The sequence below is a fragment of the Rhipicephalus microplus genome, chromosome 9 (genome assembly GCF_043290135.1).
Source record: "Rhipicephalus microplus isolate Deutch F79 chromosome 9, USDA_Rmic, whole genome shotgun sequence".
In the NCBI taxonomy this organism is placed as follows: domain Eukaryota; kingdom Metazoa; phylum Arthropoda; class Arachnida; order Ixodida; family Ixodidae; genus Rhipicephalus; species Rhipicephalus microplus.
The window spans coordinates 106957144-106982440 of record NC_134708.1 but is presented as its reverse complement, the minus strand read 5'-3'; the positions used below and the strand labels follow the sequence as shown (position 1 = coordinate 106982440).

Here is a 25297-nt window from a genome sequence, read left to right as displayed (position 1 = left end):
AACAAGCAATCGAAGCCTTCTGCAACACTAGCACTGCCATCATTGCCTTCCTAGTCCGCCATTGCTCAAAATCAAAGCGTGGTTTTGTTCAACCTTCGTCGAGCATGTATTTGAAAGTCATGTGCACAAGCCTCACACATGCTGCCCTGTTTCGTCTATTGTGAGACAAGCCTCGCTAAGGCTGCTAACAAGCCAAAATGCAGGTGCACTGCATTTCAACAATACTGCCACACCAGCAACAAATTGAAGCCTTAGGTGTTGCTTTGAGAGACCAAGAAACTAATGCAATTAAATTTTGGCATTAAAAAAGGAATTGACTTTTCTACTCATACACTTAGTGCAAACTTACTTTTTCAATAAAGGCCAGAGGCAACAAAATTTGAAATCACCTGATACATAATTTCACTGGCTTCCACACTTTACCCATAAATCCAAGAGCTCGTCTATCACAACCTAGAGCTATTAGTTTCATCAGTATAAGGTAAGCATCTCAAAGCAACTTGGCTTACCGCAACTGTTAGGCATGAGCTGGTGTGGCCATAGCAAGTAGGCGTGGCTAACATAAAGCTCTTGGATGTTGCTTAGCAAGCTGAACAACGATTCCAGCACATTACAAGACAGCTCCGGCATTGCAAGGAAACAATGCCAGCGAGGCTGTCACTCATGGATGCCATCTCGATATCTAGTAAACCACAACCACGAGAAATGCATTTCTGGCGTACTTTTCAAAGTGCAGCCATATTTGGCCAATTTCACACCTCACACTAGACACACTACAGCACAAGTCAATGCCTACATCACAGGGCATTTGTTTTTTACGGTCAATCATGCAATGCACACTTGGCTCAGAATCTTTACCTTGTAGAGGTGTTCTAACACCATGCTGAGGGTACATCAGAAACGCATTCCTGTAGTTGCCACTGCGGATCACGGCTAACATGGCATCCCTCATTGTGGATTTGGGAACAGCTCGTTGCGCAATAAGCAGTAATCTGAACGAGTTGGCAGACATTTACAGTACAGAAAGAGACGCGTATGAAAACATGTCGTTTTCATCCGGGCCACACGCAAGTCGGCCTCTCCGTAAAGCCTTGTCGTGAAGTGGTCTGTGATAAATCCACTACACTCAAACTTCCTTATAACAAAGTTGCATCTGATAAGTGAGCCATATCTAAAAATATGTTATAAAAAAGGTATATATTCCTAACGCTTCTCATTAAACAGGATGTTTGCCAGAACAGTAATTAGGGTTTAAGATGTACAAGCATTGAGATTAAAAATCTGATATATGTGCTACTTCAGGAACTAGTGTTCAAGCAAACTTGTTCTTCTCGCACTATGCGGCCAGTAGCATTTGACCTTCAAATGAGACTAGGCACAGCTAAGGCTTGCACAGCAATTCGTACAAAAAGTCCATAATAGCGCACGCTTTGTACAGAGAAGACTGTTTTCTTGAGGACTGTGGCTAGTGGAGATGACGTCATATTTGAAAAATGCACTATCCAAGCATGAGTGGTTAAAAGCTATAAATGGCCTCATGATGGCCGTTTAACCCTTAGGAAGGGCCATCACCAATGTGAAGAAGACATATGGATCAGTCTCAGTCCAATTCATAATGTAATTCACCAAACTGCTTTGATACAGCTCAGTGCAAGGAAGCAGATACAGCTCAGTGCAAGGATGCAGGAAAGTCTGCTCCTGCCGAAGGAAATTCGTGCACTTAAAGCATGTACTGCTAAACGAACTCGGGGGCCTTGCATGCCATTATTATGCCAATGACATAATTATGCAGTACACTTTAAAATGCACTTAAATATAAGAAAACAAATTTTTTTAGTAGCTGAGACCAGTAAGTTGCATCACAACCAAACCGGTGCAATCAGTGAATGATGTCATATTTATTCAGAGGTACTATGAATAAATAACAGTCACTGCCACACCCTACGCACCACAAGATAAAATGTAGTCACTCTTCACTGGCTCCAGTCTTCAAGAAACTTCAGTCATCTTCAATGAAACACCCAGGATTTTTTCCCGCCCTGTAGAATACATGTTGGCGTTGAAGAAACTGATCGCAAATTATCCACAAGACCGTTTCACATTCTGCAATGGGTGAATAAAGAAAAACACCTGCCGCAGTTGTACACTTCACGAAAATACTTGCATCGAACAATTTTGCACATTCTGGCTATTGAAGGAGTTTCTGCGTTCAGTATATTAGTGAAACCCAAGACTTTATATTCAGGTCTCCTCAAGTGCGAGTGTAGGAAAAAAGTGTCCTCTGCTCAGAAAGCCTCATAGTACCAATGGCCTCCATTTACGAATGACGCGATTTTCATTACAATGATACTTATCCCCTAGAAGATGTCTGCTACAACTAAGATTCCCAACAGAAATGTTGATAAACTTCGCCATGAGTGGAGCTTGATAATCAAGTGCTGCCTGATCCGAACCCCCCTCGCACCAAGATCTGTTAATCAGTTATCTTCAGTAGAGTGTCAGGGGACCACCACCCCCTGACAGAGAACAAAATCCTGGGGCCCTGGCATACCCGGTCTGCATCACGAGCTGCTCGTAGGGCGTTTTTGAGGTTCCTGCAAGCAACCGAACTTGGAGACAAACTGTGACTGTTTGCGGGCAATGTTGCTTCCTATAAAGCTCGGATAGTGCTCCAGTAACCACATTTTTTTTCCCTACTGTTACCAACTCTTTTTCTCTTTCACACCCCTTTCCTAAGCAGATGGTAGCAAACCGGAGTCTGCCACTGGTTAACATTTTTCTTTCTTTTATCTCTCTCTACAGTAGCTAGATCATGCCACGAATTACAGGTTAGTTCTTTTACTGGTACTAACTGAATGAGACACAGTAGGTGTAGAATGATGCACTGCAACAGGTTTAGTGAACTGGCTCATGCACACCGGTTCATACTATCTGGCTCATGGACTCATGAAAAACTGCTTCATACTAACTGGCTAATGGCAGACTCATATTAAATGACTCATGGTAAAGTGGCTCATGCAAACCGGTTCATACTAAATGGCTGATGGCAAACAAGCTCGTACTGATTCATAAAAAAGTAGTTCACACTAAGTGGTTAATGGCAGACTCATATTGAATGATTCATCGTAAACTGGCTTATGCAAACAGGTTCATATTGTCTCATGGCAGACTCATACTGACTCATGATAAACTGGTTCATACTAACTGGCTCATACTAACGTGTGCCTACCGGCTCCTGGTAAAAATTGATTGGCTCCTGATAACTGCCAAACTGGTTCATACCGTTTCAGCAAACCAGTTCATACTAACATGTTCATGTTGACTCCAGGTAAAATCTAGTTCATGCCAACTCATTCACAGAAATGGGCTCATGGTAAACTGCCTCATACTGACCCGTGCTAACAGGTCCATGACAACCGACTCAGAGTGAATAAAAACTCTTTCATGCTAATTGGCTCATACAAGCAAGGTTACTGCGCAACTTGTTTAAAATGATCTGTTAGTTATACCCATGGCTGTTTTGCAGTGTTGCCAAGGAGACCACTTAGTCCGAATACTTAAGCACATCCCACGAATATCCATTGTACCAACACCCTTTCAAAGCAGCCAAAAAGGAGCCGAAACAAATGTAATTATCACAATTGTGATGCTATGACCTCACAGGTACACCCATGACATTTCCAACATGATTTAAGTGATGATAAACCTAATTAAGCAAATTCAAAAGCACTCTCTCCTTTGTGTATATGAAAAACATTTTGCTCTCATTTTTACAGAGAGCACAGCCGTAACTACCCCCTCGCAATGATCTTACAGTGTTCAAAGCACTCCTAGGGTTCTTAATGAAAAATTAAAAAACAACGTAAGCATTACTCCTCAGAAGTGAATATTAAATGGCAGTGACAATGTGAACAAAAATGGTAGCGGAGTAAAAATGCAGAATGTGAAACAGCTTTCGCATTTCCAGTAATCATTTGAATTTGCTACATGGCTTCTTTCCCAGTTTAAGCTGCTGTTCAGAACAAAATGACAAAAACCCAATGATTTCCGCATGAGTGTACAACAACAGCACGTCTTAGCAGCTGTAAAAATACAGTTTTCTGCCTAGAGAAATGCTACAACGAGCATGTTGGCATAGTGTGAACATATGGCAGCAAGGCGGCAAGGAAGGCTCCGGCCAGTGTGCCTTTCTTCAACTACAGACACTGCATTTGGCAGGCAGGCTCCGACCTGATGCATCCAAAGGCCTTTCAAGAGTCTCTCTGAAACCAACAGACACCCAACTACCCACTCACCCAACTTTTTTTTACTTGGAAAAGCTTTCACCTGGCTCATCTGTAGAGTAAAAAAAAACACAGCTGCAATAGCAAGTAGCCTCAACCACATATTCAACATAAGATGTGCGAAAATCTCGCACTGGGACAATAGAAGCTTGATCTGGCCTTGATGCATCATTCGGTAGCCATTCGACTGTGCCAGGAATGCTGCCCAGTTGGCGTGCCTAACACTTTTTATTTGCCGTTGCCAGTCTCGTGCAGCAAACTCGCAGATAGCGCAAGTTCGAGGTGCCTAAATAAAACATGTACCCAGCTGTGCCAACTTTTCCTGTCCACACTAATATCCATTCTAACATTGGCAATCTGAGGTGACCTAAAGTACTGGCTGACTGTTGCTATGCTGACATACAAAGCTAATCAATATAAACAGTAATTAGTCAATTTATGAATAACGAAAACATAAAGTAATTAGCATAACTAGGTGGGCCTTCAATGTTCTCGCAGTTTACACTGGTGCCATGTACAGGTTTTTTTTTTTTTTCTTCAGAGTCTTCGCATTTCTTAAGACGGTGCAGATTGTTGTGCTGATGAACTCCACTTGCCAGCATGTGTAAACAGTGAGTGCTAACACTGCACTCATGCACAAAAAGGGTGAGAATAACTTCTTCAAAGCTATGAGCTCATTCGCTTGAAATTCTTATCGGTTTCAAAAATAACGTGTAACTTAAGGTTAAAAAGTGTTTTCCAAAGGAGATTTTGAATAAAAAGTTCTAATGCATTGATTGCAGGCCCACTGAGAGCGAAATTGAGCCTGACTCCTAAATGCTCACTGATGTCCACCAAATCTTAGCGATCAGTGCAAATGTATTGTCTGTCAAGGACTGCTGGCATTGCTGAACGATCAGCACTTCGTTACTGGTTGAGCTATCAATAATAAGTTTCATGCAACGCAAAGTAGCTGCCTGCTGGCTCCAAACTGGTTCTGAATGTGACCTGTGCCGCAGATGTCTTGCATGTGGCCTTGCAGGTGCGAGCCTTGGAATGTTAAACCAATGTTTTCACAGAAGTATAGCTGAATCAGACAAACACTGCCCTCTGTGCAGTTTCAATGAAACGTATTCAGAAGGAAGCAAGCTGCTCGCCTGCACATACAATGCTTATGCCTATATGCATTTTCAACGACAGTTCATCAGTGCAAGGCACTGACTGACAGATAAGAGAGTGTGGCCTAATGCAACTGTTGCTGCCGAAGTCCCTTCTCAGTTGATAAAAATGTATAAAAACAGTCTTCAGACACTGTTAGCATGCTCTATTAGTTTACGTTCGCACAAGGAGCATAACAGGCATGTGCTCCAGAAGTAAAGCTTTTCCACAGAAAAATTATGCGGCACATCTCCGTGTAAAAATTAGGCACTGCTTCTCTGATGGAGCGCGCTGGCATTCACATTCACATAGTTTGGCCACAGCTCGCGTGCTCGGTTTTGCTATCGGAGCACCTGTACATATTAGCCAGCCGTTCTATCAACTTTCCGCTGAGATGCATTGAACGGAAATAAATTATAGCATAGCAATGAAGGAACTTTTTGGTCCTTTGATCTTCTTAGCCAATTCAAATCGCAGCATTCGTACAACAGAACAGCACAAGTCTGTAAAACAGTCCCCAGGGGAGGGGGGGCCTCGCCACGTCGGCATCTCTGCAAGACATCTGCCTGGCAGGCACAGCCTAGCACTTTTCACTGGCACAGTCGAAGCTGCAAGCACGCGCGCGCGCATTTTCAGAAAGAAATCCTGTTCCCGGCACCGACACAGAGAAACCGGGAACGGAGTGCTCTTTGCTGAAGGAAGGAGGAAGAGGTGGTGGGAACGAAGAAAAGGCCGGTGGGGGCCACTCTTGGCAAGTGGCCGAAGCGGCGCAACGAGGGGACAACACCTTTGTCAGTTCCTTCCACCGAACCGCTTCGGAGAGATAGCGAAACTCCACAAATGCAAACCCCCTGGAGGCACCTACAAAGGGGTGGTCACAGAAGCCAAGGGAGCGAACCATTAGTACACTCGGTGGTTAAAACAAAGAAAAAAAAAAAAGAGAGGCTAAAACAGTGAGTGAGTGAGAGAAGCACCGTCACACCACCCCACCACTGCGGCGAACACCACAACAACGACAAAGTGCGTGCTTCGTCGGCTGGTACCACGCCCGAGTCCATTGTCCATCCTCCGCTCGTACGGGAAGCTAGTGCGATCGTCATGACCATCGGCACGTGCCGCTGACGGGAGTGATGGCAAGGCTTGGCACGAGAGTTCTTAAGTGAGCTGCGCGCGATGCAGCAGCTCTTGGATGCTCGGCTTTTTCTGTCCAGCTTGTCCGTCGCTTTCATCACGGGTTTGTTAGCCATTTGCGAACCAGCCCACAGGTTTTCTTTCTATTGACATATTTCTTCCCAGCTAGCTAAAACATTGCACACTCGAGAAATAAAAGTAGCATGGACGTACACAGAGGTGAACTAAATACTTGGTCTTAGTATGTGTGACCCTAGAAAAACTAGAGTTTGGCACACAAGGTATCACACGACCGTGTTGGTTCCGCTAATCCTAAGCTCAGCAGGTGCCGAGCTTTGCTGTACATTTCACTAGGTGCTGTCGTCCGCTTCAGCCAGTGCAGATTTCTTGCATAGAATGCGCTACGCTTATCCCATACCAGTGCACAATTGGCACAAATAGCCGCAACTAGCTCGGCCATGAAGCACAGGTTGAACTGATCGAAGCTTTGCATATATAACATTGGTTTCCAATGATGGGCTGCATTGTGAAACGCCTAGTTGTGCATGCTTTTTTTTCGCTGCATGCCTTTTCTTATCCAAACAAACTGTGTGCTGCTCACGAATGTCACTCTCACATGCCAGCCTTATCATGCCGCTAAAAAAAGGAAGGCAAGTGTACAATTTGTTCATAGAAACACAGGATGACACTTGATGGCATCTGGCGTACGTATTCTGTTATGTTGACCCATTCACTAATTTTCACGGCATATACCCTACATGCACTGTTAAGACACAATAACTTCAAGATAACTGTCATCTTGCTAAGAGTCTGGTACCTAAACCCAATGGTCGTGATGGTGTGGGCGTTCGAGTCTCAACCAGAAGCTATGACATTAAGTTAAGGCGCTGGAAACAAATGCACATGCATTACTTAGCCCTGAAATGTTGTTTCAATTTGTCAGCACTGCACGGTGCAACCTGCCATTAAAGCGAAAATTTAACATTGTGTTTTCAATCATTCCTGAGAGTGACACAGAAAGACCCAACATGTGATGCATTTTATGGACCATCAATGCATCACGCAAGCATTTTTTTACTGTCATATGATTATTATTTTTAACTGCATGGCCATTTATGTTCCAGTTATACTAGCTATACTAAGCTTCTAAAAATATTCTGGTTACATGCCCACTGTAATGTGCACCAGCATCTTGGCACAAGGGCGGTCTATAGAGAGTGGGTATGAGCGTCAAATATAACCATGTACTTCATGCAGTAACAGACAAACTAGCACGAATAGACGTCAATATGCAATGCCACCCTGATGCAAAGAACCCAAAATCTCGGCTGGTAGTGAATGGGTTAACATGATGAGTGTGCAAATGGCACAATTTTACCCAAGTTTGTTTATACTTATATAAAGGCTTATTATGCCCAGCTACTATAACTTTTAGAATTGACAGTGCATTCCACTGATACGAATAAACAGATAGTTGGATCCACCACGTATACAAGAAAAGGGCAAGACAGCTTTTACAGCTAGCTCATGAAACTAATCGGCAAATTTATTTATACAACTAAACACATGAATGCCAGTTGGTAGTCAAGTGAATAATGAAACATGTCACAAAAAGAAAAAAAAAGAGACAATAATGCAGCGAAACATTTTCGAATTTTTTTTATTGTTCTTATTCTTGCATGCAAAAAAGAAAAGGTGAAAAAGGGTGATATATACTGCTGGGCTAATTCGTGAGCTTATAAGTTTTGAAAATGCCCTTTTGATTTTGGAAAGTTCATTTGAAAAAATGCCTTTGCGGTCTAGATGCGGCCTTCCTTCCCACTAAGTGTTCATTGAAGAACTCCAATTTCAAGACACATCAGCAGTTATGTAATCTAGCTGCAGCTATCAAGTTACGGCCCTGCGTACGTCTAAATGTAATTTGCAGCGGCAGACAAGGTAAAATGAGTCACACAGTGAATTGAGGCACACAGCGAGGCATACAGCGAATCCTTATAGGAAGAAACAGTTACACTGCTTGAAAGAATGCAATACAGAAACCAGCACAGTTGTGGAGATAATGATACAACTTGCATTGCAGCCACATGCAGACTGCTAGATTCCATGTTAAAAGCTCTTTTCACGGTGCAAATAAAATTTTTTTTCGCTGTGTATGCCTTGAAGCCAACTCCATTACCCTATCCACTTATGCACTTGGTTCAAATACAGTCAAACCCCTTTAAACTGACTCTGATATAAGAGACAAACGGGTATGAGAGACACCAGTGTGCCTATAGTAAAATATGGGAGATAGGAAAATGTATACAAGGTCCCCTGCTTATAAAAGACATCTCAAATAAAAGACAAGAATCGATGCCTGGAGCATGCCTCTAATAAAGGGATCTAACTGTATTTGTGCACTTTCAGTACAAAACAAAACTGGACTGCAAATAAAATTCAGTCAGTCACATCGCAGTCCCCTCCGGAAAGGTTGTGAGGGAAAAATGCCTTCCCATTTTATTTTACTTTCCAAAAGCGGTATGCCATGTCCGGAGTGACAAAGTAGCAGCAAGCAGAAACACAGCAACAACACATCTGATGCGGGAACTAGAAAGAGAAAGGCATTCCATCTTGGTCGTCTCAGAGTCACTGCCAGTCAACCTCGAGAAGCACAAAAAGTGGAAATGGATACTATAGTACATGAGGGGTCACAGACTTGCTTAGACTACTAAAGGGTTTCTAGAGAGAGAGGAAAAAAAAAAGTTGAACTGGACCAGTTCAGGCTATCAAGGATGTTTCTAATTGGGGAACAAAGACAAAACACATTGAGTCTTTGCAGGCTGGATTTCTTGCCTGTACCTGTTCGACCTGTACCTCTGAACAACAATTTTAGGCACACAATGCAAAGCATTGTTGGAGTTGAACCTCGTTATAACAAACTGCAATAAAGATTATTTTCACAATACTATAACAACCCATTTTATAACTCCCTCAGCATAAAGGGCAATGTAGTTTTAACACCAGCATGATGATGAGTTCTAGGCCCACTGTAATGAAGTGACCATAACGTAATGAAGTTTTACTGCTACTGCAAAGGAAAAGAAGGCAATTGATTGCAGCTGCTCTTGTTGCCATAAGTAAAATGCTAGCAATCACATTTTTAAAACTCCCGCCTTGTGCAACATACAGAAAGTGGTCATTGAAGCACAGCCGTGCCTTTTCAACAGTGGTTAAGGGCAAAACCAGAGTCCTATCCTCCTCGAAACCAGTACAGAGAGCATGCGATCACTACTGCGCGTCAAACAGTGGGCTCTACGCTACAGTGCACTTCCGCGATTAGAGACTTTGCTGAATTCGAGGTTTACCGTATTTACTCGATTCTACCGCGCCCTCGATTGTAACGCGCACCCGATTTCCACCGCGAAAAAAAAAAAAAAAAAACGTAAGACATCGATTGCAACGTGCACCCATTTTTCTCGCTGGCCCGCACGATCACACCACTCGGAAAAAAAAAAAAAAAAAAAAACCGACTCCTTTCGGGAGCGTCTTCCATTTAAATATGAGGTACGGGTGAAGCTTGTGCCCATCTGACGTGTAACACAGCATTGTCGTCACTGTAGTTTTACCGTGGACCGATGTCAGCACGCGAACTTGCTTCGCTCTCTTCTCGACGGTTGTGGTACCAGGCATATCGAAGTAAAGAGGCGTCTGATCGGCATTCCCGATTTGCCCAAGCAGGTAGCCGTTGTTGCGCCGCAAGTTTAGGACGAACCTCTGAAAACTGTGAAGCTTTTCATCGTACTCCTCCGCAAAAGTTTTCGCATATGCATGTTCCCCTTCGGAGGGAAAAGCCTTTCCTCTTCATAAAGTTAGTTAGCCAGCACCTGCTCGCTTTAAACTGGCTCCGCATTAGACCTTTTTCTAAGACTAATTGCATAGCCCACACTTGGAGCAGTTCTGTCGTCATGGGCCGCTGTGCCGCTCGCTGCTCAAGCACATACTCGCCGAGCAGCTCTTTAATTTGCGGAAACCGACCCTGCTGTGGTCCACTGAAGCCTTTGCATGAAGCTTTGCTGTCGACAATCTTCTGCTTTTGTTTCCGCCGGTCCCGCACGCACGTTTCGGGAACTCCGATCGACCGCGATGAGGCCCGATTTCCGTCCGTTTCTGCACACGCGATGACTTTTCTTTTAAAAGCGGCATCGTGGTGCACTCGAGTATTTGGAGTCGGCCCTTCCACGCCGTCAATGCTAATGCACTACTAGATGACGAACTCCTCAGCACACGTACGAAGTGCCGCACATGAAAACACATAGGCAGATATGGCCGACGTGCCATGTCGACGCACGTAGGGGGCGGCCATTTTGGATTTGCCAATGGCAATAGATTGACCGTAATTTTTTTGTTCGTACTCGATTCTAACGCGCATGCGATTTATGAGCTCGTTTAACCGGAAAAAAGGTGCGCGTTAGATTCGAGTAATTACGGTAACTGCACCAAACTGTGAGCCCTGGAGGGCACTTCCACACTGGTGTCAGTCAACATTTGTTTGAACATGATCTCTGAAACCAGAAACGTGCATTTCAAGAATCATTTGCTACAAAAGCCAAGCTCTGCCTAAGGAAAATAAAAAAATGCATCATAAAAACAACATCACACTAACAAACCATCAGGTGCACATTAATCATTTTTACCCATGTACAAGCGAATATACAAAACCATTATAAAGGTATAAATGTATAAATACCTATGAAGCAATGTGAGTTTAGGATACAAACAACAGAACAACATGCTACAGAAAAACAATGCAGAGATTTCAAACACATAAACATAGATGAAGAAATGGTCACAAAAACTATTGTGTAGCACTCCAGACAAAAAATGAATGAAAATAAAGAAGGATGCCCACCTGTGTCCTTGCGCTTCATAAGTCTGATGTCCTTCGGCTCAAGGCCGTAGCGAACCACTTCATTTCGCAGCTGCAGACACAAAAGAATGGATTAGCACAGGTTGTCCATCGGCCATGGCCAATGAGAGCTCATCTACCCTCATGGCCATATAAGGACAATACAATAGCCTCCCTGAATGTTAGTAACTAATGATAGAAGTGTTAATTAACGAAGAAAAATTTTGGAGCCCTACTTTACAGATTTACTCGTCGTATTACAAGAATTAGTTTGCCACACAGCAAGAAATGCTAATGGGAGAGACATGACTCACTTTATATGTACTGCATTACTGTTTTTTTCTTTACATATTCAAAACTGCAATACATACTGCTCAATATTTACCCCACCTATTAAGCCCACAACCCATGCTTACAAGAAATGAGATATTTGTGCAGCTTTTACCCAAGATAACGTTCCACGGAAAAACTGCGCTGTTCTTATTTTAGATACCAATGCTTCTTTAAGCTTAGAGACCTTATTGTAGACCAGTGGTTCTCAAATGGGGGTCCACGAAGCCATTTTTATGATCCGCGAAACCCTCACCCAAATTTTTCTTTAAGCGTGACTGCGCCACGTGTTGATGAACTGTTCAAAGTGAAGTGATGTGGCACATTTGTTTAATGTTTTTGGTAGCAACAAGAGACACCCGTTTCACGCTCCAGTTGTGTTCATTTACCTACGTACCACCCCTCCCTCCCCTTCGCTGCAAGGGGACCCCGACACATTCATGGCCGAGAACCACTGTTGTAGACTATTCCAGAGAGAAACTTTATTTCCAAGGCCGAGATATTTAAATTACAGATTTGCTTTCCATGCTTAGCCAAATTTCCCTCTCCGTGGTATCATAGACTATTTCAGAGCATCCGTATTATGCAAAAGAACTTGATGTGCTGCGGCTACTAAATCTGCTCATGATTTGATTGATTTGATATGTGGGGTTTAACGTCCCAAAACCACCATATGATTGATAGAAGCCGTAGTGGAGAGCTCCAGAAATTTTGACCGCCTGGGGTTCTTCAACATGCACCCAAATCTGAGCACACGGGCCAACAACATTTTCGCTTCCCTCGAAAATGCAGCCGGCATTCAATCACGCGACCTGCGGGTCAACAGCAGAGTACCTTAGCCACTAGGCTACTGCGGCAGGGCACCAAGTCTGCTCAGATGATGCCATTACTAGTGCGTCTACGATCACACAGCGACCTGATCCTAGAGGCCGCAGCATAACTTTTATTGTCCCAATGCTGTCTCTAACAAAATAATTGGCAAGCAATGTTCTTGCTATGTCAAAAAAGCATTATGCATTTTGTAATTCATATATCTGTAAAATTAAATGCCCTAGTTGCTTCCTCAGTACTCTGATTATGACATGAATGTAAACGATGATTATGGAAGACATGGTAACAACAGTCACAGGCAAACCTTTCGGAGTTAAAACAGCCGTAAAATGCAAGGACTTGGTACCTTTCTTAGTGCTAGCAATATCATAAGATAGATTCCACATTGTATCTAAAAATTGGCCGCTTATCTCTGTGCTTCACTGCAAAGGACGTCGAAACACGAGTCTTTTGTTTGGGAAAAGGATGGATGTGGCTGTACCCCCTTTAGATCGGGCGGCGGCTAACACCACCTAGCCGCAATACTTAGTGAACTAACCACTAGATGTATCTTTTTTTTTTCCTTTAAATAGTAAAGTTGGACGGGTACTTTGCAGTGAAGGGTTCAATTTTCACTCGTGCCTTGACTTTAGCCACCAATCAGATAACCTCCTTCTAGTTAGGTCTACCCGCTTAAAGTCTATTTTGCCCTCCCTGTCCCTAAACCCCAGTGCTTTGAAAAACTCTGTGCCATCATCCTGAACTATAGGGTGAAGCCCTTTACAGAACATTATCAAGTGTTCGGCAGTTTTTCTTCCTCTCCACGCGCACTGCATACTGTGTCTACCCCTTCGTATTTGGCCCGATATGTCTTGGTTCGCAATACTCCCGTCCTGGCCTCAAACAGTAGAGAACTACCCCAAGTATTATCATAGATCCTGTGAGATAAGGCGCCACCTGGCAGCAATGTGAAGAAACAAAAGTTTTTTAGAACGCAGTGACATTGGTAGGTGGCAGCACTGGGTTCTTTTTAGTCAAAGCCCTTGACTGTTTTAGCAAAGCGTAGGAAACTGCCGCTTTTTCATTCATAGTGTCGCATTGTCAGCGCAGCATAATAAACACTTCAGTCTTTAGAATTACGTATCTATGCACTTTATAAATAAAAAGACACACTGCCTAACACTAAAGTATTGATGTTGCGCCTCAAATACACATAATATTTGCTTTTTGATTGAAAATGCTAACAAGTATGAATGCAACCACCAGACCAAGATGCGTGGGCATTGAACAAGGGGCTCAAATGAACCATTCAACAGGCAGACCGAAATTTGTACGTTTAAGTATCCCAAGAAAGACTATCATCCTTAAAAATTATTAGAGTGTCGCACATCGATGTCACGTACATCACACACTGTAGTCGAAATCTCCCTAATGTGGTGTTATAAGTGCTACAGAACAAGCTTTCTCGGGAGCATTGCTCTTTTAATCTCACATTGAATCATACGACACACACCTGACTCTTTCCGTCACACGTGACGCAATATTCAGGTTGTGAATGCTCAAGTGACAAGACTCTCCCAAGCATTGCCTGCTGGTGGGAAATGCACCAAATCTGGCCGCAACCCGTACATAAAATCCAAAGAGCTGCCATTTTGTAGGTAAACACAAATTTACCTCCAAATTGCACATATCAACTGAGTGTAGTACCCTTTAATCATGCACACCACAGACAAGAAGACAGATCAACACTTGGTATATGCACTGTGGACAGTGACGAGTTCAGAATGCAGCAGCAAATGGCCTCTCACACTGCCGCACCTGTGGCTGTTCAAGTTGCGATTTTAACACGATAGAGTTAAGGAGCTCATTTCGCAGAAATACCGGCGTCAATGTCACTGTTTGCAAGTGAAAAATCAGTGTTGCCTGTGAGTGAAAAATCATAACGGGCGAAAATAAGTAAACAATAACAAAATGTTCCTTTTAAGTGGGAATCGAACTCAGGCTTCCTGGCAGGTGTTTCACCACAAAGCTACGACTATGCTTGAAATTATTTAAAAAAAACAAAACAAAAAACACTACTTTAATGTTAAGTATCACGAGGAGCGCCATTAGCACAAGTAATATTGCTTGGAATATGTGTGGAATCCTCTTGGCATGAAAATACGGTTTAGACTGCTTATAACGCAAGTCATGGGAGTCATGAATATCCGCACTGAATCAAAACAACCTTTTGCAAGGGCCACACTAGCGCAAAATGTGTTTAGAGTTCAGCCTCGGGTGTCCGAAAGCCAAAGCATGCCATGAATGGTGCTTACAAGCATATAAATTTCCAAATGTTTAAATGTAAAGTCCAAAGATACGATTTGCCAACGGAATGAACACGAAAGGGAGGGACGGGGGTTTTATCAAAAGAAAGCACCATCGCAGAAATTCGTGGACTACTTCTCGGACTACCTCGATTATTCGCATTACACAGAAACTATGTCGAATTGCATCCGAATTTTCACGCGCTGTAAGGCAATCGTTCGATTTCACGGGTGTACACTCGATTTCGAGGCGTGGCAATCCAATTGCAAATCACCACTCCAGCGTCACACGTGCCACCCTCGTTTTCATTAACGATAAGTATTCCTTACTGTCAAGTCAGCCACCACAAAGTTCATAGATTCCGTACCAAACCACAGCTTATAAATAGCACACGACCACGAATGAAATGCATCCAACACCGATTAGCCCTAGCCTGCCATTCGGTATGTTGTTGCGGAAAGTTTGTCCAAGACATGAAGATCGGGCATCAAAAAGATCGCACTCAAGCACTGAACCAAGAACAGCATACGCGATACGAAGTTTGCGTTTGCAGCCGGGAGATCAAAAAAGACAAAAACCCGCCAAGCTTACGTAAGACCACTCACTGGCAGCAAAGGCAAAAGCTCGCGTGATAAAACGTACAAGTTTTAAAATTTACAGACGAGGTGGCAAACGCGTTATCTGTAGCAAGCTTGATAATGACAACTCTCTTCTTGAAAGGAAACTTAAGAGCAGTTGATAAAGACGGGACTGCACGTGCCCTGTTCAGCTGCGCGCGACCTGAGCCACGCTAGCAACGCGTACACTGTAGCCCCGTCGGCGTCGATGCAAAGGCGGTGAGCCCACGCATTGGACGGGATCTTTCTTTACCTTTCTTCCGTCCTCCCTTCATTCATTCACTCCACGTGGCCTCCGTAATGACCTCATCCCTCACTCCCCGGTGGTGCACCCAGCGCACACCGCATTTGTCACAAAGACTTTCTGGCAATCGCATTATATATATTACAACCGGTCTTTCAACTTGGCGGACTGCACAATAAGTGGTAAATGGGGTTCTATGGGAGGGTAACAGGAGTCAAAAAAGACCGCATTGTAAATACCTCCTGCACTATAAACGGTTATGTTATGAGTGGTCTACAATGTATATGAGTTGCGCTACTAGTGGGCGAATTCAAGCTTTACCCATAACAAAGCATTCAGCCATAATGAATCGTCATAATCAGAACTAGCATCAACAAAGTGCAGAAGTGCACATGTTGCCTTACGGACGCAGTGGGCACTTTGCCAACCGGTAAAAGGAAGAATTATGGCATAGTCAGGGGTGGTACAGGGTACATGTGTTTGGGAGCAGTCCTAGGAGCATGCAAAATGTGCCTTTCGCAGCAGGCTTAAAGCAGCCAGAAAGGCTTTTTTGGGCAAGTTTGGAGCAGCCAACGTGAAGATGTCACCCAGTTTTACAGTTCTTGTGAGACAACAACATTCGTTTAATGCTGAACTTTTTCAATCACAAAGCTAAATTGTGCAATAGCCTTACACCCTCCAGAGTCGTCCCCACTGTGTCATACAAAGTCGAAATTCATAACATACCCCCGCCCACCGTACATTCTCATCATCATCAGCCTGACCACGTCCACTGGAGAACGAAGGCCTCTCCTATGATTAACCTGTTAACCCAGTCTTGTGCTAGCTGCTGCCACTTTACACCTGCAAACTTCCTAATCTCATCTGCCCACCTAACTTTCTGTCTCCCCCTAATCTGCTTGCCTTCTCTGGGAATCCAGTCAGCTACCCTTAATGACCAGTGGTTATCCTGCCTAAGTGCTATATACCCGGCCCATGTCCATTTCTTCTTGATTTCAACTATGATATCCTTAACCCCAGTTTGTTCCCAGATCCACTCTACTCTCTTTTTGTCTCTTAAGGTTACACCTACCATTATTTTTTCCATTGCTCGCTATATCGTCCTCAATTTAATCTCAACCCTCTTTTTAAGTCTCCAGGTTTCTGCCCAGTAGCTAAGTACCGGCAAGATGCTGTTGTTATATACGTTCCTCTTGAAGGTTAGTTGCAGATTACCATTCAAGATTTGAGAATGGTTGTCAAATGTGATCTACCCCATCCTTAATCTTCTAGTTATTTCACTCTCATGGTTTGGCTCCGCGTTTACTACCTGTCCTAAGTAGACTCATCGCGAAGTGCTGTTTTCTGCAGAGACTGTTCCGCATTACTTAAGTTTTGTGCATATTAATTTGAGGCCTCCTTTTGTGCTTTCCAGGTTTATTTCCGTTATCAAGAGTTGCAATTCGTCCCCAGAGTTACTCGTCAAGGCAATGTCATCAGCGGATCACAGGTTACTAAGATACTCTCCATTAACTCTTATTACTAACTCTTTCCAATCTAGGGTCCTAAAAACCTTCTTTAAACACACGGTGAATAGTATCAGAGAGATTGTGTCTACCTGCTTTAGACCCTTCTTTATTGGGATTCAGTCCCATTCTTTAGTAAGCACTTATTCATAATATAACAAAATGTATTCACGTGTGTTGCTGCTTATTTGCGACAAAACGTACTTCCCAAATGAGTGCAGCACATCATTTGCACGTTTATTTCAGAACAGAGAAATAAGGCTTTGCGCACAGGTCCTCTCAATAGTTTTAGCTTATATTTCCCAACACGACTGTACTTTTGCACTTCACATCTTCACACAATAGAAAAACTGGCACCATTGCTTACCATGCTCGTTAAAACATTCAATTGCCAAAATGCAAAAAAAGACACCCCTCCCCCCTACATATTAGATTCTTTTTATGCCTAGCAATACCCATCATCAAAGCTTAGAAGGCGAAGTGTTAACATCGCCAAGCTTGAGGTCACGCGTTCAATTCGCAGTCACATTTTGACAGGGGCGAAATGCAGGAACACACATGAACTTAAATTAAGAGGCATAAGTGATCCCAAATTTCTACACTCATAAATAATTGTGAGGGGATCTACAACAGTGATGAAAATAAGCAGCATGAAGCCCTGAAGTGCGAAGTAGAGGAAATGAGGATTTGGGAAGCGAAAGAATTACAATCAGCTGTTACTCATTTTCATTTCATGGAACTTAATCCCCATTTTTCAATCCCGCTTAAACATGTACACTCATACAAGTTCATTAAGCTACACAAGCATACATCAAATGTCAAGTTTTTTTTTGTTTTTTTTTTTTTTAATGAAGTAAAACACAATGTTGAGTGCTTCAATAGACCACATGGGTTGAAAGTGCCCCACTACAGTCAACTCTCATTAATTCAACTTCGAAGGGACCTCTGAATTCTGTTTGAATTATCAAGAAGTAACAATTATTAGAAGTTTTCAAATAGAAGACTCTGGGTAACGTGACATCACACATTATGATTAGGTATTGATTTTATCACATTTAAAATTTTTAAAGTGTTTTTTAAGCCCTTTGTGGATGCAGTGAACAGAAAACAGAGGAGTTAAGTCCACAAGTTTACTGTCCATTTACTGCTGATCAAACCTTTTAAAGAAATCGTGAATTACCAACTGCTTCTTGGCTGTAGATATGTGCCCTCAGCACAAAGCACACCAGTTGAGAAGCATCACGGTTTACCATGCATGTGCTTTGTTTCAAACATTTGTTTTCGTGCAAAGCTTTTTTTTCCTTGAAGGCATCAGGTGCTTATTTTTTGTATTTAGACTGTTAGGATTATATAAGCACAAAAATTTTTAAATAGCAGTGGGAAAGCAGCTGCTATTTTCTGGTATAGACCTGCAAAAATTATTAATTATCCAGATGATGGAGTTTGAATTAAGAAGCTTTTAAATACATTGAAAAAATAAAACGCCAACCAAAAAATTGAATTTTGCTTGAATTAACCGAAAGTATGAATCATTGCGAGTCTACTATACTCGGAAAGCGCGGATGACAATGAAGCTTGCATATACCGGATGTTAATAGCATTCTGTCTTGAAAGCGATGCAACAGGGCTAAGCCCACTTTTCGCACAGATGCCTTTGCTGCTCTCTCAAGACTCGTCACTGACCACAGAAATTGTGTGCACCATTTACATTTTTCAGACAATGGTCTTTGAATGTTTACTCCATTCACGATCTTGCTGAAATCTGCATAGGAAGCATCCAAACTCCGACTCCAACTGACGTCGCTTGTGCTGCAGAAACGAAATTTGCAACACATTCGTAACGTTAGTGACGTAATTACCCACGCATCACTGTCTACCATGCGTGGCTTTCGGAACGTGCCCTTGTGCCGTGAAGAAAAAAGATACTCACAGTTTTGCGAATGCAACCTTGTTTACCTACACCTGTGCAGCATACTAGACATGTTGAAAAGATACTTTGCAAATGCATAACTAACTACATCGCAGGGGCCTTTCACAGCTACACATGCGAAGCTGCCGAAGTTGCAAAGCTTCAAAGGGGGCATACAGTTTGTATTAGCTAGATCCCCTAGTGGCTGAACTGCACATAATTCAGGAGCTGCTTTCGATGCCGAGCTGCGACTGAATATGCAGCGTACCCTAGCAATAGCAGCCACTGAGGCCTCATAATCATTACCAACTATGATACCCCCACTTTAATACACCTCAAAAGCATAGCGCATGCTTTTAAACTACATCATTGTCATCATGAGTGAAACAGTCTGAACCTTTTTGGGTAATCAAAAGCAAATGAAAAGCACCTGATCATTAAGGGCGCTGCTTGTTGGGAGAGATAGAATTGCTTGCAAGTATGGCTGCACTAGGAAGAACGATTTAACCAATTCAGTAAAATACAGAATAGCTGTTAGTTTTCGACAAATTGTTGGTTGAAATGCTCCCGCTATTGTTCTCTATCCCTCACTTTACCCTTACCTTCAAAAGAACTGCCTTAGCAGTGCTAAAGCTCAATCTTGCCAGAGTCATATCCAGCTCAACGGGTGTTGTACCTGAAGTCAAGCATGCAGAGCGCACGGGGATGCAGCACTCACATCGGCGTCCGTTGTGTCCACCGGCATGCCCCGAACCATAATGGTGCTGTTTGGAATCTCATCGCGGCGATCCAACATGCGATCACGGTCCCGACTGCGGTCCCGGTCTCGATCCCTGTCGCGGTCTCGGTCCCGTCCGCGGTCCCGGTCCCACGAGTGGTCACGGTAGGGCCGGTCCCGGTCACGATCGCGGCGCCTCGGCCGGTCGCGGTCTATGTCGTCGTATTCTCTCCTCCGGGGGTATCGGTCTGGTGGCTCGTCCAGGCCACGGTAGTCCACATCTCGAGCTGCCACATCGCGAGCTGCCATCTCGCGGCCAACCGGTGACTGTGGAATCAGGTGAGGAGAAAATAAGAGAGACCAGATGGTTTAAATGCAGGGTGCACCCAGATGGCGCTGAACAAGGTGTCCGGAGTCATGGTGTTCAACGAGGAAGCTCATGTAGCACCAATAAGGATACAACAGGAAGCCATACCATTAGTAAATAAGTACAAATACTTGGGGATCTGGCTTAATGAAGGAAAAGGCTACCTGAATGCTCATGAAGAACACCTCAAACTGAAAGGGAGACGAAATGCAGCAGTAATGAAACATAGAGCACTTTGGGGACACAATAAGTACGAGGTAGTACGAGGCATCTCGAAAGGGGTAATGGTGCCGGCGCTCACGTTCTCTAACGCCGTATTATGTTTAAAGTCAGATATCCTGTCGGGGCTGGAGGTTAACCAAAAGGCAGTCGGCAGGTTAGCTCTGGGAGCTCACAGTAAGACTACAAACGAGGCTGTACAAGGCGATATGGGTTGGGCTTCATTTGAGGCGAGGGAAGCACAAAGTAAAATACGGTTTGAGGAGCGACTTAGACATTTAGATGAGAAGAACTGGGCAGCCAGAGTGCACAGATACCTGTACCTGAAAAGTGTGGACACCCAATGGCGGAAGAGGACGCGAAAGCTGGCGACTAAATATAACTTGACCGGGGCAAATAAGCAAAGGGGGCCAGTTAAAAAGCAAGTGAGGGAAACAGAGACGCTCATGTGGAAAGAGAGGATGGAAAAGAAGGAATCGCTGGGAATCTACAAGGCAAGCAAACAAGAGATCCGGAAAGAGAACTTTTATGACAACAATAAAGGTAGTGCGTTGCTCTTTGAGGCGCGGGCTGGCTGCTTGAGAACTCTAACTTACAGGAGCAAATATTCGTCACAGGATGAGACATGTGTTGGATGTGGCATAAATAAAGAAACAATCGACCACATAGTCATGGAATGCCAAAAGATTCAGCCGGATAGAAATGGGGGGAAGGTCACACTTCCTGAGGCGCTGGGCTTCGCGGTTGATGGAAGCATTAACTGGTCAGCAGTAGGTATTACTAAGCAGCGGCTAGAGTATTGGTGGAGGAAAAGCAGAGAAGTCGATAAAATAACATCCCAGCCAAGAGTAGCGGCTGGGCAAAATTAAAAAGACATCCGAGTTGAGGGACAGAATTTAAACTCGAACTATTAAGGTAGGCTAGATGGCGCATGCCGTCTCCCCGATTCAAAGGGGAGGCCTTTAATCATCATCATCATCACCACCAATTACCTTTTCCGAATTACCGAACTTCTCTGGGCCTTCCATGACTAACTACTCTAGGCATATCCTCTAACCGGTGCAAGCCTCCGTGGAAAAAAAGACAGTGTAATGGAAACAAGCTATCAAGTGGTAAAAAAATAAAAAATGAAGAAAGAAATTAAGCATTTGCATGAACTGAGTGTAGAACTGAGGATGCCTGCTATTGCATCAGCACTCAATAAGATTGACTCGGCCTAATGAGCCGATACTCGCCAGTGTTTTGGCTAAACCAGATGGCCAAATCAGACAAGCAATAATTTATCAGCGTGAGTATTCTCGTGCCTTGGAACTGAGATATTCTGTGTTATCTGTAAAAGCAACAGTCATGTCCTGCCCATTCTTTTTTATGCATCTGCTTAGCCGTTTACTTTGGCTGCAGAAAAATTAGCATCATCTTATACGCCTTCATTACAAAAAACGATTATTTTCGTGATGGTCCCAAAAAATGTCATTAGTAAATTCCCATGCCCCCCCCCCCCCCCCAGCCTGGCTTTTTATACAAAATTCCAAGACGATTCCTCGACTTTACCAGAATCTTTTCGTAATAAAGCCCCTAGATGTTGGAAAGTAGCGACGCTCCTTTATCCACGCCGGCACTCTCTCGGCGCGCCGGCAACCTCCTCTTTTTTCACCCCCTCTTTCGCGGAGCCCGCGCATCCCAAGCGCTGAATGGCTGCGGCGGGCGATACCGCCCAGTCAGATGACCCTGACGTCACGAAAAGCGCGCGCAAGCAAACTTCGCGCGCTTTTCGTCAATCACGCACGCCATGAACCCTCCAGGCGCCACGCCAGCCCTGCCGCTCTGAACGTGTTTTTTTTTGTTTTTTTTTTTGCGTAGAATTGTGAGCTTCGTTTTTCGTGGCAATGCCTGGCTGTTGCGCGTATCAGTGCAGCAGCAGGTCAGAGAAAGGAGTAAGATTATTTTATATCCCCCGAGGAGATAGGAACAGGAATGCCGTGCGCAGAAAGCAGTGGATCCACAACATCGGGAGAAAGGACTTCGCCCCTTCTAAACACGTCGTTCTTTGCGAGGTTAGTGTTACCGATTTCGTTAAATCTCTAGATAAAGTCGTACGAAGATATTAATGCTCTTTGCATCGCTGGACTCTCCGTTCAGTTTAATAGCGAGCACATATAAATATGGATATAGCTGGGTCTGAATGAGTCGCTGAGCTTTTTTTGTAATTCTCTGTGCCCTGAGATAGTTTTCTTGTGTTTTAGCGCGTGCGTTAGTTTTCTTAATGTGTGTAATTTGTAAATTAATGTGTGTAATTCCTACGCATGTGTGTGTGTGTGCGGGTGTGCGTTTATGTGTGTGCATGTGTGCGCCTGTGTGTTCGCGCGTTTCTGTACGTCTGTATTCGCGCGTGTGTATGTGCTTGTGCGGACGTGTGTGCGTGCGTTTGTCTATGTATTCGCGCCGGTGCGTGTGTGTGTGTTCCGCGTTTGATGAGGCAGCTAAGGCTTTCGTCTTAATAAGTCAATTAACAACCGCTCAATGATATCTTGGCAGCAGCCGTAAAGTAAATAGCCATACGCACGGAAGCAAAGTTACGTATCTGGTATATGTATGTATTATGCGTGTATGCTCATATAAAGAAAGAGCCACGTACGCGCTTTTCGTAATGGCTCTCTTCTGATAAACTTTACATCCTGAATTCTGTGAGTTAATTATAGCGTAACATAGTCTTAGAAGCTTCCATCTGAGCGGTGGGTTTTGCTTTTTTTTTTAACAGACTGAGGTAAGTCCCAAAGTTAATGGAATGCAATATCTCGTCGTTTCATCGTGACGGAAGCCAGGCACGCACTGTGACTTCTATGCTTGCTTTTCGCCAACACAACATGAATTTTACAAAGCGACACTGCAGCACTTATCAAGTTCTCGTCTATACAATGTGCTGCCTACATTACATGCGCTTAATACACATCCGCGTTACAGACAGCCGAAGCGGCGACGGAGAGGTAAACCGCTAAGCCGCCAGCTGGTATGCTCATTTTTTCGAAGCGCTTCCGCTCGTATTTATCGAATCGTCTTGAAAAATATGTCTGCCATAATGTTCTATGGGAAGCCTACTTTCGTCACGACTCTTTCTTAAGGGACATATTCTCGTATAATGCTTCAAGGAGCCGATTAAACAAGCGCGCGCATTGAATCTAATGCGGCTGCAGCGAGCCAGTGGAGGGTTCAGCGTGCCGTGCGCACCGCGCCGGCCGGGAGAGGGGAGAAATCCGAGGAGAATTGAGGAGGAAAACGCGCGCGCGGAGGAGAGTGTCGCTACTTTCTAGATCTAGGGGCTTTATTTCGTAACCCGCAAGTGCGCCCCCTACGTTGCATACTCGCCTAACTAAAGGCGGCACATATAGAGTTCTAGAGGAGACAACATCCCAGTTTCATCTGCTGGGGTTTGTCTCTTATGCGCACTTATGCGAGCGAGACCCGAGTTTACAGTTGCCGCGCCACAGCGCATGCAAAATTCACTTGAACCCACTGTTTGCCATGCGCCAACTGCCTCGCAGGAAAGTTCAATTGTGCAAATGGTCTTTTCCACGTTTCTAGGCACGCTGGCTGAATGAGAGGCTCTACTCACCGTATCGTAGTCACGACGATCGTAGAAGTTGCGATCCAACAGGCGCTCACGTTCCATCAGACGCTCCCGGTCCACCAGACGCTCGCGGTCCATCAAACGCTCGCGTTCGAGCATGCGCTCACGCTCCAACATCCGCTCCCGCTCCAGCATGCGGTCGCGCTCCCGGTCTCGACCGCGGTATTCCCGACCTCGGTTGCGTTCGCCCCTTCGGCCCCTGTGAATCAACCAAGCACAACATCACAGATCGGCGGTTCAGAAGTGCCGCACGTTTGTGCAGATTGTAATTTTGAAAAGTATTCACCTGTCGCGGTCCCTCTGACGCTCATCCCGGGCCGGTGGCGGGGGGCCAGGCATGGCGGTGCCGTCGTAGTCGCCCGGCTCCATGAGGTCTCCGTACTCGCGCAGGTACTCGATGCTCATCGTTGTGCCGCTGGCGGGCTGAGCTCCTCCTTAAAGCACTGAAGATGACGACGGGCCACGGTTGAGACAAACATAATAGACCGCGCAAAGTACACAGCCCCGCATCGGACCAGCTCGACGATCAGTGCCTATGTAAACGTCTCCTACGCCACCGCCGCCTCGGCTCCTGGGTCGCGGTATGCCTCACCTTGGTGCCGGTTCCTTCTTGCGCGGGACTCGTCTTGTAGCTTTTGGACGTGCAACGCCTTTAACCTCTAAAGAAAGGTAAACGCCACAGCATTGATCAAAATGGCGAATACGCAGAAAAGCCACCGGTAGGGTGGCTAGAATATGAGGTGTGAAAAGCGGCCGCAGAAACCGGTCCCCAAGGCGCGCCGATGCCGCTTGGGGCGCTGCACGCACCGGCGCGGGTAGCCTTTCGCAGGCGATGTACGAATGAGCGCGCGCTGCTCGCCGCAGCGCGCTGCTCGCCGCAGAAAAACGAAGCAGTTTTAGCTGCCTATAGGCAGCTAAAACTCATCTGAGTTAATGTATACATTAACTCAGATGAGTCACGCATTAAGAGCGCCAAAATTTACCTATACCGCTAAGCGTGTGACTTGAGAATTGTTCCCAGCAGCATAAATTTAGCAGACACTTTTTCACAAAAACACAACTTTATTTCCACGCATGCCATTCATGCACTGCCACTAGAGTACGCATGGCTTTACTCTCCGCCCTTTCTTTTCGTCTTCCTTTTGGTTCATCCCTTTCAAAAAAAAGTGGACACGAGTGAGGCAATAAAATCGCACCACACTTTTCGTCA

At 44.5% G+C, this 25297-nt stretch overlaps 1 protein-coding gene across 5 annotated transcripts in view; it reads right to left on the bottom strand.

Annotated features, from left to right (window-relative positions):
- Positions 1-24989, bottom strand: part of LOC119164657 (RNA-binding protein 5-A) — a 99690-nt gene extending 74701 nt beyond the window's left edge. For 4 of the 5 annotated variants that reach the window (XM_037416876.2, XM_075874226.1, XM_075874224.1 and 1 more), the window contains exons 1-5: positions 24374-24673; positions 24073-24286; positions 19877-20203; positions 11440-11509; positions 6208-6281 (exon numbers count right to left, since the gene is read on the bottom strand). In XM_037416876.2, coding sequence (XP_037272773.1) covers positions 6208-6281; positions 11440-11509; positions 19877-20203; positions 24073-24286; positions 24374-24492 — 804 coding nt within the window. In that variant the 5' untranslated portion in view covers positions 24493-24673. The other variant, XM_075874223.1, reaches the window with a different exon arrangement.
- Positions 24990-25297: the final 308 nt, after the last annotated feature.